This window comes from Psittacula echo, assembly GCF_963264785.1.
Source record: "Psittacula echo genome assembly, chromosome: 4".
Classification (NCBI taxonomy): Eukaryota; Metazoa; Chordata; class Aves; order Psittaciformes; family Psittacidae; genus Psittacula; species Psittacula echo.
This window is the reverse complement of record NC_137738.1, coordinates 118,170,597-118,189,133: the sequence shown is the minus strand read 5'-3', so window position 1 is coordinate 118,189,133 and position 18,537 is coordinate 118,170,597. Positions and strand designations below refer to the sequence as shown.

The following is an 18,537-nucleotide window of genomic DNA, read 5'->3' as shown; positions in this document are numbered from 1 at the left end:
CCACGTAACGTGTACGCAAGGGAGAAGTTATGGAAATACTGAAGTTAATGCCTCAGGTCAGAAAAATCAGGAGGTATATGCACTAGTTGGAGAAACCTGTTACGCCCCTGTTTATACATTCTACATCTCACATATAGAACAGCTTCAACTGGTCTTATTTACTAATCATTCTAATTAATACAGTGGCTACATACACCATTTCCCTTTTGTCTTCTGTAAGAAATAATATTGTTGTTGTTCCTGATATACTCAGGGAGCACAAAAGAGGAGCAACGACAGAGGCTGCAGTTTTCTACTCAGCCAATCTAAGTCTGTGCCACTCTTAAGAGGGGTTCTGACACATCTGGCAATGACTCTCCTACTGAACCTCAATTGAAGCTCTCTCTTTTGCTCCTTAGTAGAAAGGGTATTTTTCAGCTCTGCTAATTTATGTCCTCCCAACCAGAATTTAAATCTTAGGCTTTTGTGCACTTGTCTTATTCAGAATATCAACTTTGTGGGTACTCTTGATTTATAGCACCTGTCTTTAGGGACACAGCTGTTTGAAGTACACCAACAATTGGTTATGAAGCCTATTATTTAATTAAGTACAGAGAGAAAAGTGATAGAAACAAACACATCATCATTCCTGTGCATCTGTTGATTTCAGTCAGTTCTGTAAGGACTCTCTTGCTGCATACGATTTCACTTCCAATTGATATTGATGATGTCTCTCTCCTTTCAAAGTAGTTTTCTTCTAACTTGAATGGGCCAGTAGTTAAAACAGACTCATTCACACATAAATAAAGCAGGTGCTTTTATTCTCGCTCATATTTGAGCACCCCACATGCCTTAGAACCTCCTTATTAACCTGTTGTTCCCAAACTCTTACACTTCCAGTGTTTCTAACCTGGCAATAACCAGCATGCCAAACTTTTCCAGAAACTTTTCCTGTGACAAGCCTCCTTCTAGCAATGGATCTGACTACCCCCAGTTTCATACCTGAGGCAGTGATTCCCACAGGGTGTGCTAACACACACTTAGGTGCCCTGAGAGCATCTGAAGCACATCCAAGTGCCGCCTGTGTGCTCTAATCATTAAGAATTGACAGTAAGTGCTACAGAGCTTTACAGCCAGACATTCCATGAGCTCTCTCGCACCAGTGGTAAGCTCAGCTCCTTCACCCTGTCTCCAGCAGTTGCTTCTTTCTCCAAGCACTCACAACTAGGGATGCCTTCCATAACTCACACCTGAGCTCTCTGTGCTCAACCCTCTTCTCCTTCCTTAAATCTGCTCTAGCAAATCTGTCTTCTTCTTTAAAGCCCCTTAGACCTTCTTACCCTCCAATCCTTCTTTTTCCCTTACTTTCTGTGCACACAAACACCTTCATCCTTCACTAGATCCAGTTTCAAAATCAACATAACCCACTTCAAGCCCACACTAGTAACAGAATCTGTAGACATGTAACTCAACAACCATTACTGCTCCTGCAGGAACCCCAAGAGCCAGACTGGGAACTGAGCAAACCCAACTTATGAATCTAACCAAAAGCCATTCCCATTTTTGTTGGCTTTGTAAGCCACTGAATACTCAAGGTGGGAGCTGTGTAACGACTAGGAAGCAAGTGTGAGGCTGAGAGAAGTCACTACAAACGCCTTCATAGAATCATCGAATAGTTAGGGTTGGAAAGGACATCAAGATCATCCAGTTCCAACCCTCCTGCCATGGGCAGGGACACCTCACACTAAACCATGGCACCCAAGGCCTCATCCAACCTGGCCTTGAACACTGCCAGGGATGGAGCATTCACAACTTCCTTGAGCAACCCATTCCAGTGCCTCACCACCCTCACAGTAAAGAATTTCTTCCTTAGATGTTTAAGTTTGAACCCATTACCCCTTGTCCTGTCACTACAGTCCCTGATGAAGAGTACCTCCCCAGCATCCTTGTAGGCCCCCTTCAGATACTGCAAGGCTGCTATGGGGTCTCCACGCAGCCTTCTCTTCTCCAGGCTGAACAGCCCCAACTTTCTCAGCTTATCTTCATACAGGAGGTGCTCCAGTCCCCTGATCATCCTCATGGCCTCCTCTGGACTTGTTCCAACAGTTCCATGTCCTTTTTATGTTGAGGACACCAGAACTGCACACAATGCTCCAAGTGAGGTCTCTACTCTGTAGTCACTACAGATGTAAACCTGCTTCACCCTATCTGGAGTAACTTCACCCTAATGCTGCTCATCTATATGCAAAGAAAGTAAAGATATGGTTACTATCAGAGTATGGAAAAAAAGAAACATTGAAGGCCTTAAACAGACACATCCAAGACAGAGACCAGCAGAAAGACAGACAGTATGTATATAAATTCCAGCTAAATATATTCTACAAATACACAAGATAGAAAATGGGGTCTTTCTGCACACTAGCAATGTCTTATCTCACCAAATCTTTACAAGAAGATGGTTTGGAGATCTTTCTGGACACAGTAACACCATATAGAAAGAGCCGAGCTCCTTAAAACCCCAAAGTAATAATTCTTTATTACTTGATTGTTAACATCTTCTCGTCTATAAGTTTTCAGATGCTCTTTAAAAAAGGACAGACTCAAACTGCAATTGTTTATTCAAGTAGCTGACAAAAAGCCAAAACACACAATGGTCCAAGTGAAGATTTAAACATTTTGGGATAAAAAGAGTATTTTCCTTACTCTCCCATTTTACTTGGCTTGCTTTAAATGAAAACTTGGGCAATTTACCTCATGTTTCACAAAAGGGTGATTTACTAAAAGTTTATTATAGTACTAGAACCAACACGATCTCCCAAGCTAAGAAAAAACCCCAATTATTAACACAGCTACAAACCCAAGAAAAAGACACAAAATACAGATCAACTGCAAAGAAGGAGCAATATCATTTCAACTGTGAACAAATGAAGCTCAGGTCGTAAGTGCATTTTTAGCAAGAACTTCAGAGCTACAGGAACAGACTGTAATTAGACCTCAAGGACAACTATCATGCTAGACTTGTGGGGAATATCTTATATCCAAAGGTCACTTCTCACACTAAGTACAAAATGAAATGACAAGTAAAAATAATCATTTTCCAAAGCATATTTTCTCTCCTTTCAGAAATGTAATATAGTTTAAAAGTCAACAATAGATAATTTTAATAGATTTAACTAATTTCTACATATTCCAAAGTGTAACAAGGTACAGTTGCATACAGATCACGCTTCCTCTCCTCCCCCAAACCTCATCTGGTATCAGCTTCTCATGGGAAAGACTAGATCACTGTCAAAATGGATATTCTGCTCGGAAATTGTTCCCTGACACTGACTAAATACAGGAGACAACAGCCATACACTGAATTAAACAGTATTAGGGACAATAATACTAATCATGAAAGAAATATAAACACATCTTCTGTATAAGTACCACTGTTCACACAGAGAACCAGCACGTTAGTATTTTTTCATGCATTGAGATGTTTTCTGTTATTTGTAGGGAGGGTTTTTTTGCTTATGATCAATAAGTGAGATGATAGCCACGGAGTTTAGCATCTCCCATTCCCTTCTACTTCCATTTATTAGAATTACTGCTTTATTATAAAGAATTCATGACTGTCTCAGACTGATTCACCAGAGCTCTTCCAAGCCTTTACAAAGCCATCTTTGACAAGCATCTAAAAGGACAGTGTCAACTTGAAGTTCAATGGTGACAGTTAACTGTCCAAGCTTCCCTATAACTTTTTAGTGAGGAAAAAACAGTCTGCTCTCCACTCTTCAGTCTCCGTAAAACAAAAGCACCCCAGAATACTGACTAGACCCACATAACCAAAGACTGCTGAAGCACTATGGCAGAATGTACTGTCAAACAAAAAAGCAAGTTAATTCTTCAGTATTAGACACATCGTTCTAATGGCAGGTTAATGTAGGAAAATCAGGCCTGTAACCCAAAATAATATAGTATTAAAATTCTATAATCCTATTGTAAGGTGCTTCTGGGGCACCTTCATGCTATCTTTACGATACTGAGTCATCAATGCCCACTCTCACCATACCACTACAGCACAGCACTATGGATAACTACACCTGCTTCCAGCCCACAACACATCCAAATTCATGTGAAGTCTAAATCAAATTCTAAATGTTTTATATATATAAATATTCCAACTTGGTAAATTCATTGCTTTCCTGCAAGCTTTTGATTACAACAAAGTATACAGAGATTACAAAACAAATATTAGACAGACAACATAAAAACTTACAGACAGGCATTAGAAACTCTCTTAAAGTCTCATTTCCTTAGAAAAACAAACTGTGAACATGTTACTGGCCTCTGTCAGACACTTGAACTTTTGAATATCAAAGCAATTCAAACAAATCTGACAAAGATTTGCACATCTAAACACTACTATGTTCTTATGAATGGCAATACAGAAGCTATTCAGAAGAGTACAGAAAAAGCAGTTCCAGCCGGTCCTCTAACTATCCCCCAAATCAGTCATCTGCTGGTTATTCAGCACCTGCATCATTCCTCATAGCCACCACCAGATCAGAACAGCCTGAAGAGTTCTAGTTCAGTATTCCAGTGCATAGCATAGTTACACAGCTAGGAGTAGCACAAGTTTTGGTATGTTCATCAGCTAGACAGCACTTTGAAGGTACAACTTCACCTGAACAGGGCAAATCAGCTGATCTTAGGTAAGTGCTATCTTCAGCTACCTCCCTGTTCCCCTGCAAACACCACCAAGTTCTCTATCTGAATCTCCACATTTCCCCTTCCATCCTATCTCTCTCGTTTTCTCCAGCAAACACCTATTTGCCATGATATGTTAATGCAGTCTGAAGCAGAACAGCAGAAGCTGACTCTGAAAAGCTGTATGAAATATAAGAATTGTCATCTTCCAAAAGTGAAGCTATCCTAAAGTTGTCAGCATTAGGTCACTGATTGCTTTGGGTTAAAATGCCACCTTTAGAATGGCCATAGACATCTACCTCAGTAAGGAGTTGTCCTTAATATTATTAAGATCTTATGACTTTCACCTTCCCAAATAGAACATGCCACAGCAACTGCTTTCAAGGAGAACAGTTCACATAATTTAAATGCAGTCAAATCTGTTACCAGCTGACAATTTATGCAGAACAGTGGAGCTGGTTCTTCCCAGAACTATCCAGATGAGTTATAATCTAAATAAACTCTTATATACACCATCTCAAACACAAAATACAACTGTGCTGCTTCATTAACCAGCTTGGGTCCAGAAGCAGCGCTGCAGCTTTCAGACAAAGCAAAGCAGAGTTACTATGCTGTGTAAACTCAACACTGTTCACACAGTTATCCACAGTTCAAAGCCCACAAACACTCCACATCTATGCAGTACTACTCAGCAGCAGAAATTTGGTCTGGACTAGATGGGAATGTTAAATACACCATTCAGGCTGGGTTATGCCAGTGGTGGGACAACAAGCAGTACCACATCCAGCACACAGGGGCACAGATACTGAGTAGCATAAGACCACTCATCAAAAGTTTCAGGAGCAGAATGAGCTTCATCAGCTAAATACTGCATAACATGGATATGGCTTTTTTGATCAAACATTAGAGGAAACCATGTAAGATAAGCCTGTGGAGTATATGGTTGGAATAAAATGGACTAAACTGCTTATCGTTCCGGCTTTGCTGGTCACCAGAATTCTCAGCGTTGTCCTTTCCAACCTCTCAGCTCTTGAAAGGGCTCATTGCCCCCAGCACCACACAGCAGGAATGCACAGAAGCCGCTCAAGACCCACACAGTGTCTAGGCTGCTGCATTTCCATGGAAGCCTGAGTGAGGGGAGAAGCAGCCTACAGGTACAGCAAGGGTGAGCCTGGCTCTGGTGGGGTCTACCAGCTCTGGGTCACTGGTAGCCATGTCAGATGGAAGGTGTCTGGGACAAGATGTGTGGTATCTTTGTGCTGTACCTCCTAACACTTCTGTTATCTTGGGATTTTCAGCAGCAAAGACCTTGCAGCTCCCCCTCACCAGGGAAAAGCAAGTTATATATTACTAAGGAAAAATTCTATAAAGCAATTTCAAAGCATTTGTGCCACTCGCTGGACTTAAAAATCCCAAAAAAGTACTAGTCTTATTTCAGAGTCCTGTTTTAACTCAGTATTGTAAATTGTCTTTGACTCCAAGATAAGACATTACAATTCTGGGAAGGCTGCGTTTTCATCTTTATATTAAACTTGTTATAGTTCCTCTTTCAATAAAAAGAAAATAAATCAGCTCAATTTAAGCAGTATTTCCATACAGTGAAGTCGGCTTGACAGCTCCAAAACTTGCACTACATGTGGAGAGTCAGGCTGCCCATCATAATATTGTGACAACGGACACCACAAATTTCTTAAGGAATCGATTCAGGATTGGACTAGCACAGCATAAAACCTAAATTTCCAAGTGTATCACTAACTACTCCAAGGTACATTTCAAAGCTAGGGCTGAGACCGTCAATGCCAAAGCTACTGCTCTGATAGAGGATTGCTTAACTTCTGTTTAAAATAGAACCACAGAATCACAGAATGGTTTGGGTTGGAAATGACCTTAAGATCATTCAGTTCCAACCTCCTGCCATGGGCAGGTACACCTCACACTAAACCATGGCACCCAAGGCTCTGTCCAACCTGGCCTTGAACACTGCCAGGGATGGAGCATTTACCACGTCTCTGGGCAACCTGTGCCAGTGCCTCATCACCCGCACAGCAGAGAACTTCCTCATATCTAACCTGAACTTCCCCTGAAACCAAATGGTTTCAATTTGAACCCATCGCCCTTTGTCCTATCACTACAGTCCCTAATGAAGAGTCCCTCTCCAGCATCCTTGTAAGACCCCTTCAGATACTGAAAGCTGCTCTGAGGTCTCCACAGTTTCTCTTTTCCCCGCTGAACAGCCCCAACTTTCTCAGCCTGTCTTGCATACTTTCCTCTTAATAACATATTAACTTCAAAACCAACAACATCACTACTTCAATAACTCTGAGTTTGAATTCTTGTTCTTTAAATACTCCAGCTCTGAACTTTTAAAAAACTACTTTAAGGTGAGAATATAAACCTCAAAGTTTATCAAACTATTTCAAAAGCAGAACAAAGATTTAACTGCACGAACAAGGTTCCAAAAGCTAAAAAGAGGTCTTCTCTTAATTAAAAGTAGCAAGGAACACAAAAATTAAACCAGGTACTCCAGGAAGCATTCTGTTTTCAAGAGAGAACCTTGCAGATGAGTTCAGCTGCACCACTTGGCACACTGTGAATCAGTTACAGAAAACAACAGCAGCTTTCCCCGCGCTACCAGCAAGAAAAGGCCCAGGACTGAGCCACCAGAGCCACTAAGAAGCAACAGATTACCAGTAGATGTACAACACAAGCACGTAATGACTGTGCTCCAGGTTTTAGGGACAAAATCTGTGAGAGGCATATATGATTCATTTATTTCTCACAAAGTATATGTAAGCCTGCTCAAGTAAGGAGATAAGGCAGATAAATGGGCAGTGGATCATTATACTAAATGGAGCTTCAGGCAGCTCCAAGAGGAGCGTGCTGAGCATCTGAACTCCAAAGTATTATTTGTTTCTATCAAAAGAGACACAAGCAACGGCCATTGAAAAGGGAGAATAAAACAGTAAGAATATTAAGGATAGGCAAGCAGGAAAGCTGCATTGTCCCTCAACTTTCAAAGAGAGGCTCCAGTATTGCACTCGACTTTTGCTAGATAATCTGTATTTACTAATCCACTGAAACAGTGTAGTAATTTATTGGCTAAAGCATAATTATAGATTGACTTTTCTCTTCCTGAAAGCTTGGAGACTAAAACAAGTAAGAGCTGTCTGAAAGCAAAGCCTATGGCCTATATACACAAGTTTCTCAAGATGCAGCAAAGTTTCATAACAAGATTTGCCCCCCCCCGCCCCGAAAACATATTTACAGATGTCATTCTTGTTTTGTTAGACCCTTATCAGCAAGGACACATGGGTCAAGAGCTGTAACTATGGCTAAACACAATGCACAAAGCCAACTCACTTTGGAAAGATTGAGACTAGCACTGTTAAGACTTAGCAAAGTTTCCAAGATTGTGATGAAAACTGATCTCAAATCTGATCAACTTGATCGCACTGTATTACTTTAAATATTACATCCACAGATCAAATACTGAGACTTAACACTTGAAATACTTTGTGGTAAAAGTTTAATTTTAAAGATTAAGAATAAAAGTAGGTCAGAAAAGAAAGAAAACACAACTATTTCAACCATAAGTAAACTACCAATAGCATATTCTTAACTGTGAAATAAGTCAGAGACTGGCCAATGCAGCAAACAATTTACTGCACTGACCATCCTTAAACCAAGCAAAACAACTTACTTTCAATGGGCTCCTGAGCTCACACTTCACAGTGTTATCCTATACTAGTTCCACAAAGGAAAACAGAAGTTGTTCAGACTCTTGTATCAACTGATGATGTTAGCCAAGGATGTAATTCCACCATACACCTTCTGTCAAAACACTAGGTGACTGAAAAGGGTGGAATAAGCTGTGCTATATGTAAGCCCTTCACAGATAGGCCATTTCCCAAATTCCCAGTAGATTGTGATATTCTGACACTTCCACAGCTTTTCTGGAGTTGTCCTTCCTTGCAAAGATGCCACTGTCTATTTCCAGCACTGTTCACAGGTTCTCCAAACAGAAAGAGTACACAAGTGAAAGCAGTGTTGGTTTTGTTGATGCCCAGAGAGTTCAGAATGAAAACTGATCACCAGATTTGCAAGAAGCAAATCCCCAGCACAAGGGGATTCCGAAAAACATGGGGGTTTCAGTTCACATACACTTAACCAAAATTTCACTAGTGGTAAAAACAAAGGGGGTTGTATCGCAACTTAAATGATGAAGAATTTAATAGTTACACATCAGTGACTAATAAACAGCAACTGACCCCTTCTTGAAAAGGAAATTAAGCTCTCATTTAAAGTTATCAAATCCCCCCAAAATGAGTTGAGAAGTGCAATGGAGATAAAGACAATGAATGCTGCACAACACAGCATATAACGCACACATTAATACCACACCATTTGTACACGTCTTGTACCTATGGTTTCCTACAGACGAACATGTAGCAGGTTAATGGAAAACTACCTTCTCCAGAAAAATCCACCTGCAGTTTCAAAATGGGACGCCTACTCTTGTTAAGTGGAGAGAAATACTTCATGTTTTGAGGGCACTGGTTTTACACAAGTCAGAAATTAGAATTGATGCACTTCTATAGCTGGAAGAAAAAAAAACACCGGACAATTTTTCCAAGGCTTGCAGAAAGCTCCAGTTATTCTTCATGAACCTGACAAAAAGGAGCTACAAGAAATATCCCTGCCTGCTCAATAGCACAGTAGGTATGGAAGTAGCACATTCACAGCTATTAAGGGATCTATACAGTCCTAAAGAACAGTGCATACAGTAAGCCTTTTGACTAACATATTTAATGACCACACTGCCCTGCCTTCCTTTAGTTTTCATCCTGAACTTTTCCCTGTTTCTGTATACAATTACACAGATTAAAAGTTCTCAAGTAGAAGTCAATGAATCAAATGGTGCAATAAATCCGAGTCTTCTTCAACCTAGTGTGAAAAAAGCAACAAAAAGCTTTACCGCTCACTTCCTAGATGGGAATCAATGACTCACTGATGGATGCTGGTCTAGAAATTGTGCCTCAACTGTTGTGTAGTTTTGAAGTCTTATTTTCAGACCTTCTACAAATTCACTAAATAAAGGTCAACACCTAAAGGTACTTTTTCCAGAAGGGCTTTTCTGACAAGTTTCAACTTCTTCAACCAGTTGTTCCAGCACTAAACCTCCCTGAGGAGTTATATACATATGCATACAGCTGTAAAGCACTTGCACCAGATTTCCTCAAGAAGTCCACCTTTACCATATATGCCAGATCTGGAAAATTCCAGAAGTAAAACTCTGGAAAATTACAAATAAGCTGAGTATTTTTACCAAGTGTTGAGAAAACCACAGAGATCCTCGCAGTTGCACGTCCATGGTTAGCATTCAGATTACAAGTTGATTCCCATACAAGAAAAGAAGTTAAGAATGGCTTCTCACCTTTTCACATATTAGATTCTAGAAACTGCTGATTTGCTACACAAAATGAAAAATACGAATTACCCCAACATGTGCTTAAACAACAGAAATTAAAAGGCCACAACTATGCTTAATTGTAGCATTGAGTAATCATCACAACCATTTGCTCCTGAAGATGGCAAGATTATTTCTCATGTTGCCCCAGCATCCTGATGACTACAAATGCAGAGCTTAGCTTGCAGAACTCCTGCCTTACTGGCTACCTGAGCTGGTAAAACTAACAGATGAGCTACATTTAAACGAGGAATTTTAGAAATTAAAAGTACATCATAAACCCCACTCTATACAGAGAACCTTTCTCTCCCTCACTAAGAAACTCTCTTCTGTACAGTGGGAGCCTTAACAGGACTTGCTGGAAGCACCAGGACGCCAGTGTAGCACTGCCATCATCCACAGGCAACATCTGACTGTGCCATTTCTCATCTTTTCTGAATCAGACCAAAATAGTCATACAGAGAATACTGTAATGGAAAAGAAAAAAATCTATTATGGAAGCCTGTTATAGGAAACAGTAATATGAAGATGCAGGATTATACATACATCAACACCTAAGAATTAAGCAGGATGAAAGAGAGAGGGAAAAGCAGAAAGAGCATATGGGTAAGCAGAACAGAAACTGAGAAATGGAAAAGATTATGAGCACAGAAAAATAACATCTTTGAAAGCTAACAGAAATGTTGCAAGAAAGATGGAGTACAGGATAGAGTATGATTGTCAGGTATTTAGATGAAACTAAATACTGAAAGAAGTACAAGAAATAAAAGGAACCAAGAAGTAAACACCGCATTCTCCTTCCAATCTCTAAAACACCAAATAGCAGACTGCTCTTGTCCACAGAACATGATTCCAGGAAGCAAGATCTGCTTTTCTGACTCTGTTACTAGAACACAGGAAGGCAGACACAAACTGCAGTGACACAGAGAAATCAAAGCAGCAACGAATCAAAAGCCATAAAGTAAAAAGTCAGTATTAACAATGAAGAAATAGGTTTTTCTGTTTAACATGGAAAAACCAAGGAAAAAGGAATTCTACAAATGAAAAGAAAGGGTGAATCTTATAATTCCCTGAAGCCACACAAGTCCCTCCATGGAAGACAGAACTGTTGGTCTTCCAGAAGCCAAAGCATCGCCTCCCAGGCAGGCAGAGGGGAACAGGCCCAGCGTCTGCTCTCCAAGGTACTGTCCCTCCAATCACAGCTCAGAATTCCCAGCCCAAGCATCCTTATACTGCCAATTCCCCCACACCACTTGAGCATCTAAGGACAATTTTAACAGTGAGTCTCCCCGAAGAACTGACACTGATAACATCCAGGACAGACTAAACCACCTCAGCTAGTGCATGTCTCAGGAATCGCTCAGGAGTTCTGTAACTTGAAACCAACCCTTAGAGTACAAGCCATACAAGTGCCAAATGGCACGGAAAAGAATGTATCTAACAGGAATTTTTCCCACACAGGAAGCAAGATGACTTTAAGTTCTACACTAGTCAAATATCTTCAAAAAATAAAATGTAATAAAGCAAGGGATCTTTTTCTTTCTTTCTTGATTTTCCTTGAAATTATTCACATAACTGAGCAGGAATACAGCCAGAGAGCCTGCGCAGGCCCATTACAAGGAAGGCTGAGAGCATCTGCAGCATAAAACCTGAGAAGCTTTACTATAAATAATTTCCTTAATATCACATAGAATCACAATGGTTTGCATTGGAAAGGGCCTTAAGATCATCCAGTTCCAACCCCCCTGCCATGGGCAGGTACACTTTGGTGAGAAATGTAAGGATGTTTGTTTCTATGGCTTCCTTAAGCCTTAAAGACAATGTAACAAGTACTTATCCAACAGAAGATTTCCCTAAACACAAAGACGTCAGAAAATACATGTCAACGGTCCATAACTCACAGCAAAACTCAGCAGAATGGGGTTTATGTAACCTCATCTTCAGCATCAGTGATCAAGCGGCTTGAGCAATAAGACCCGGTCTCAAGCAGCCTGAACAGGAAGTTTCAGGACAAAATCATTTTTGATCACATCAAACAACATGAACCAAAATCATTGCACAGAACAAAAGCTGAAATATCCTTCTAAAAATAGAAGCCTTTTAGCTATTAAAGTCACAGAGTTTTTTCTTCACTGCTCTGCAATTACACACAAGTTAAAGGAACTTCATCTTAGTGTCATCTTCCCTTTTGCTTTAGAAAGTTCACAATTAGAAAGGATACGAGTTCCATATTTTTTCCTCTGGTTACTGGGATTCATTTGGAGTAGCCCTTCACCACAGTCCACGATAACTGTAATTTGGCAATACTACTATAAAGAAAAGTTATTTTCATTTTCCTTTAAGTCTGGCTGCTCATCCCCTTAGCAAGGGGCAAAGACAAAAGTAAGCATGAAACAATTACTGAATTAATTTTTACAAGTAACTGAGCTTCTTTTCTTCAACAGGAGACAGGAAAGACTTAGGCTAGTGTAATAAAGTTGTACAACAGCCTCTGCAGAGATTCTGAGCATGGAAATATGATGCAAGTGAAAACATGAATCTCTAAATACAGAGAAAAAAGAAAAAGCCATGAAACACAGACAACTGCTTTATGGTTTTGCACAAGAGAAATCATCAGTCAAGTGAAACCCTAGATCTGCACAAAACACTAGGGATAGCCGAAAAATCAATACTGAAGCTTACAGGCAACCACTGAAGAAGTGACAGCAGCTGTTGGAGACCAAGTGATATTAATTATGCAGTATTTGTAGTAATCTTACTATAACATATACTCAATATCTAAAATTATACATGAATATTCACAGCATAAAATATTCATCCTCTCCAAGCCCCAAAGAGCAAACCAAATGCTGCAATGTTTAGGAATACTTCAATTTCTAACCTACCTCAAGGTAAGCACTGCCTCACTGAAACTCTACATCTACTTTTCATACTTCCTAAATGCCAGAACTGCATGACAAGAAGTCCAGCATCTTCAGCATCCAAATACAGGGCTATCCTGAAGCTACACAAACAGTAAGACACTCCTGAATCTCAAGTGGTTTATGGACCTGATCATACTGGGAGTGGTTCTGCAGGCCAGCTGACAGTGGTAGCAGACACAAAACAACAAATATTAGTGTACATCCATCTCCTGTGCTTGACTAAACTGTGTCGGTTTTGTTTTGGGTTTTACTGTATATTTTACTAAAGGTTTAACAGAAAACAAGAAAAATGGCCTGCAAGCTTGTGTAATAGAATGATACCTGGGAGACTCTATTCATCAATGTGAGCTGATTTCATAAAGTTTCAGAGCTGCTAGGAAAAAAAATGGTCTAAAAAGGCAATCACTGAAGAAAGCGAAGCAGAATGCTGGGAAGAAAACCTTAGTTCCCAGAAACCAAGAGCCAGGAATAACCCTGGCCTACCAAAGTTACCTAAACCCACAGCAGCCACTGTATAACGAAACCTCATTTTTACATGTTGCGTTTTTTTTTCCTTACTTTTATAAAAACCAAACTAAACACCAAGAACAAAACAAACCTAAACCAAAATCGTCTATGGAGTTTTATGTCAACATACAACAGCATCAGCTGCAATCCCAAAGGGAAGTCTCGTAGGTAACCAAGCCCAGTTGGGCTCTCTGGGACATGCCACAGCCAGGACTACAAGCCCAGCTGACTCGGGCCCATCCTGAGGATGAGATTTCCACTTCAAGCTAAGAGGCAGCACTCCCAGGCACATGACAATGATCTTGCACTCAAACACCATGGAGCATCACATACTCTACACTTCCAAGCAAAGCCTGTGTAAGTGCCCAGAGATAGCCTGGTTCTACAGGTAGTTCAAACTATTACCCTGGCTTCAGGTGTGACAGAGCAACCTGCAAAGCTGTGGTGTGAAAGACCTGAGGCAGCAAAATCCCTGTTTGAGGTTATATTTCTGTATTTTCTAGCTTACTTTAGGGTTAAGACTATCTGGGTGCCTGTGCAGTGCCTACTAAAACAGAAGTATCCTGATCAGGGCCCCTGGACAGCACAGTAATGTAAATACTACTAAAGAACAAATGAAACTCAATATAATCCCTCCTAGACTGACAAGAGCTGGCATCCAGAGAAACCAAGGAATGTGCTGTGTGTTGATAGCAGGGTTCATTCTGGGATACAGAATGCTGTAAATTAACATGAAAGCACATTATGTTCTCCACACATTTTTTCCTGCAAAAACCGTGTACATTTACGCGAGCCCCTATAATTCATGACATGAGAATCTGTTCTAAAGTCTTTTGTGAATCAAGTGCCCTTATCTTAAATAGTAAACTATTGTGTCTTCTTTTCTTTTTTCTTTCTATTTAAGGCTACTAAAAAGGTTTATGTCGTGGAAGATCACTTGAGAAATCAGACCAGAGTTTTTACAGGCTTTATTCCTATTAAAGCCCTGCCTAGGAAGATGTAAGTGATGCCAACATACTTCCAGCACTCCATGAGAAATTAAGACTGTTTACTCTGAGTGGACAACAGATTGTCTTGAAATGCAAAAAACTACTTTGTAGCCTAGGCATTTCATTGAGGAACTTGTGTTTTACCAAGTTCCTGGATCAAATCATAACTTGAAACTACTACTACTACTCAGGAAATAACCTCAAGATCAGGGAGTTCACTGGGTTTCATACTTAGATCAAATGCTGAAAACAAAGATGCTGCAAGAGGAAAAAAGGGGGGGGGGGAACCCAAACAAACCAATAAAAAACCCCAACAAAACCAACATTTCTGCTTCTGTTCATAAAACATTGCCCACTTCTCATGCTTAAGCATAGCAATGAAGTTTTGTGTTATATACATATACATACACAGACATATGCATACATGTGATCAAAAACTAAGTCCTTCAAGCGACAGGTTTCCAGCCCCACAGATCTCAGACGGCCTTCAGGAGTGCCACAGAAGCAGATTCACTGACTCTGACTACCTGTTACAAAACAAGGCCTAAGGACCTGGAGTCTTGTACTAAGCTTTAGCAAGACCTAACCCTGGACCTACAAAGGTCACTGCTAGACAAAGGCTCCAGCTCTGCATGCTGTTCTGAGGTGTGGATTAATACTGTACCAGTTTATAGTGGGACTAATATGCTTATAATAAAAATATGCCTGGCTGCTTGCAGAATTGTTAAATCCCATCCTCCTGTCATCCATAAATCAGTATCTTCTGCTGAAGAAAACTGGAGCTTCCCATGTGTCCTTTTCAAAACAACTCATCAAGAGTTGTTAGTCAATTCACTTTCTACATGACCTGTCCTACAACTGGTACCAAATAACTATTTCGTAAACATTAGGGTAAATGAAGACAGGGAGCATTATGTGTTCCATCTAAAAATGTTTGGTTTAGGAAGAAATCTCTAAAACAACCTAGATCATGTTTCCTGGACCTCTTTCAAAACGCTGTTTCAGTAGTCTCAGTGAAGAGGCGATCCCAAATGCTCGGCGGGCAGCAAAGGAAGCTGCTGGCAGTCTCTGGCTCACACATTCTGGGCATGACCTCATTCTTTACTACCAGTTTTCATTTTTGCTGCAGCGTTTCAAAACCCAAAGCTTGACATTATTTTTGTGCATTACTCTTAATGACTGCTTCATAAATGCAAAGAACACAACTTCAAGTCAGAAAAGGAAGTATACCTCCCTTGTAACTCGTTCTCATGCAGTGAGGAGGTAGGTGGCACACAGTGCACCATCATACATACCTTCATCTCCAAACGCACACGCCAAGTAGTTATGTTTATTTATGTGCTTGTTTCTCTGAATAAAAAGCCAAACCTGACAGTAGCTGGTCAGATAAGTATATAGCAATAGTGGTGCATAATCTCCCTAATAAATTTGACTTCAAAGCCAGATTTCCTAATCATAAGTAGCAGGTTTATATCTTAAATTATACAGAACCATTAAGTTATCCATACCCTAGTTACAGATTTAAAAAAGAAACAGTTAAAGTGATTTAAGATATTACTTTATCTGTAGGGGAATATCTAGCAGCCTAAATCACAATTATCTTAAAATGGTTCTAAAAATAAGTCCATACTGGAATTACAGAGATTTCTTGAAATACCATATTTAACATTACAACTTTTTTTCCCTATTTGATCATACCAATCATCTTGATCACATCTGAGCAATGATTATTTACCCATCCATCAAAACCAAAGTTCTCTCTTCAAACAACAGTTGTCATCAATGCACCGTTGACAGTTTAGTCTCATTTTGAACTTACTGTTTAAATAAGCATTCAATCTCTAATACCGACACATTCCCCACCCCTCCAGTTGAGAAAGGTAAGATACAAGATGTAAATTAAGTGAACATCGCAACGATTGTTCAAAACAAGATGCTGGAATGACAAGCTTACTCAAACTTGGCAAACATTTTGAACAACCCAACAGATCTCTTTAACCTTTTAGTCTGCTTTATTCCAGCCTCTTGGCTCTCCTTAAAGTTAGTTCTATACATACATTTTTGCTTTTCAAATAACACACTGGCTATCACTGAATATCATATTTCCCCAGCAAGAAAGAGACCAACATTGGACTACCATAGTATGCACTGATACATTTTAGGAATAAGCAACCACCACATGCAACTAGGCCTCACAAGAGTTAAGGTAAAGAAAACTCTCCCCGAACGCTGTTCTAGGAAGTATTCTGTGCTTCACTTTACTGGAAGATTATTTGCCTCTACGCAGACCGCAGTGTGCAACCAGGAAAAATGGTTCAGATTCGAGACAGCCAAACTTCCCACTAATCACAACTTCAGCTCGTTAAATTCCTTAGCATCTCTACAAATGTTGGGGTTTGGTCTTTGTTCATGAAGCAGTGCAGAGACAAGCCTCGGAAAGGCCGGGACGGTACCTTGCCTGCCGCGGGGAACTGGGAGCAGGTTCCACACGAGGCCTACTGCAGAAGGGTACAGATGATCCCGTGCCCAAAATGAAGACCGGTTTCAGCCGTACCGGGGGGAATAGCTGCTCTATCAACCCTCCGACCCTCCCGGCCGTTCTGTTAATGCTCGTAAGGAGGAAACTTCGGAAGAAAGCAAGAGACCACCCCCGAAGCGAAACACCCGGGGGCTCCTTCTCCCTCCACATCCCCCCCCTCCGGCAGCCCGGCCCTCGCAAAGCCGAGCCAGGCTCCTTCAGGCGCCGACTCCCTCACAGCCAAGCAGTCTCTTCGCAGAAATAGGTACCCGAAAACCATCTCCACCGCGTCTCCCATGCTCCCCACCACCACCACCACCACACCGCGGACAGGAGAGGGGGAGGGGGGAGGCAGGATCACTCAGAGCCGCCTTGTCTGCTGCTTAAAAGGGACCCAGCCCAGGCCCGGCCTCCAGCTGCTCAGCAGCCACCGGAGCGGCTGCCGGGCACCTCCTCGAGCCGAGTGAGGAGCCAGCTAGGCCCCGCCGCGGCTTCCCGGGGATGCGGGGCGAGGAGCGGGCTCCTCACGCCGGCGGCAGGGTCACGTCCCCGCCCGGCCCCACACGCAGACACCCAGGGGGCAGGCGGGAAAGAAGGAAAGGTGGCGGAAGGAGGACGGAAGGGGGGGGTGACTGGGGAAAGGCCCGGCGGGGACAGCCCCTCAGCGCACCCGCCCCAGGCCGCAAGTCGCCCGGCCCCGGTGTGGAGAGGAGGGGAAGGGGAAGAAGGAAACCGCAGAGCAGGCTCTCCCTCTATGGCCACCCCGCAGAGAGGGAGAGAGGTAACCCCGCGCCCAGGAGGCCCGAGCGAGGCGGCGAGCAGGGAAGGAAAGGATAAGGCAGGAGATGAAGCGGGGTTATAACCCAGCCCGTGTAGAGGAGGGTACGTGGGGTCCCGGCCCGGGGCGAGGAGTGCTGGGGGGAGGGTAGCGGGGGAGGGCGGCCGCACTTACTCTCATTTAACACCTCCAGCAGCTCGGCGCAGCTCTCACACATTGTTCATTAACAGCAGCAGCCGCCGCCGCCGCCTCCTCCCGACCATTGATTGATCCACTCGGTGCTGCTGATTGATGATTGATGGGGGCCGGGGCGGGGGTCAGCCGGGGGGGGGGGAGGGGAAGGAGGGGGCGGGAAGGAATAGGAAGAGAAGGGAAGGGGGGGGAAGAGGCAGGGACCGGTCTGGGATCCGGGGGAAGGGGGGGATGGGGCGGCTGATCAATGCAAATGAGCCTGTGGCGGCGGCGGTAGCGGCGGGGAGGAGAAGCCGAGTCACTCACTGGCTCCCAGTGACTCCACGCGCCGCCATTTTGCTGAGGGGGAAGGAGGAGGAGGGGGGACAGGGCGCTCGGGCTCAGCTCGGCAGTTTCCGACCAGGCAGCAGGCGAAGGTGGCCGAGTCCCTCCCTCCTCCCTTTCCTTTTCGCTCCGCCTATCCCACCCCGGGGCCGAGCGGCGGGCTGGCG

At 42.3% G+C, this 18,537-nt stretch overlaps 1 protein-coding gene across 19 annotated transcripts in view; it reads right to left on the bottom strand.

The window, feature by feature from the left end:
- Positions 1 to 18,537, bottom strand: part of USP34 (ubiquitin specific peptidase 34) — a 144,388-nt gene extending 125,851 nt beyond the window's left edge. For 18 of the 19 annotated variants that reach the window (XR_013956568.1, XR_013956569.1, XR_013956570.1 and 15 more), the window contains exon 1: positions 18,029 to 18,537. Coding sequence is in view for 15 of the 19 variants with exons in the window: in XM_080615155.1 (XP_080471281.1) it covers positions 18,029 to 18,071 (43 nt within the window). In the remaining 4 variants the exon portion in view is untranslated. The remainder of the gene's footprint in view (positions 1 to 18,028) is intronic. The other variant, XM_080615152.1, reaches the window with a different exon arrangement.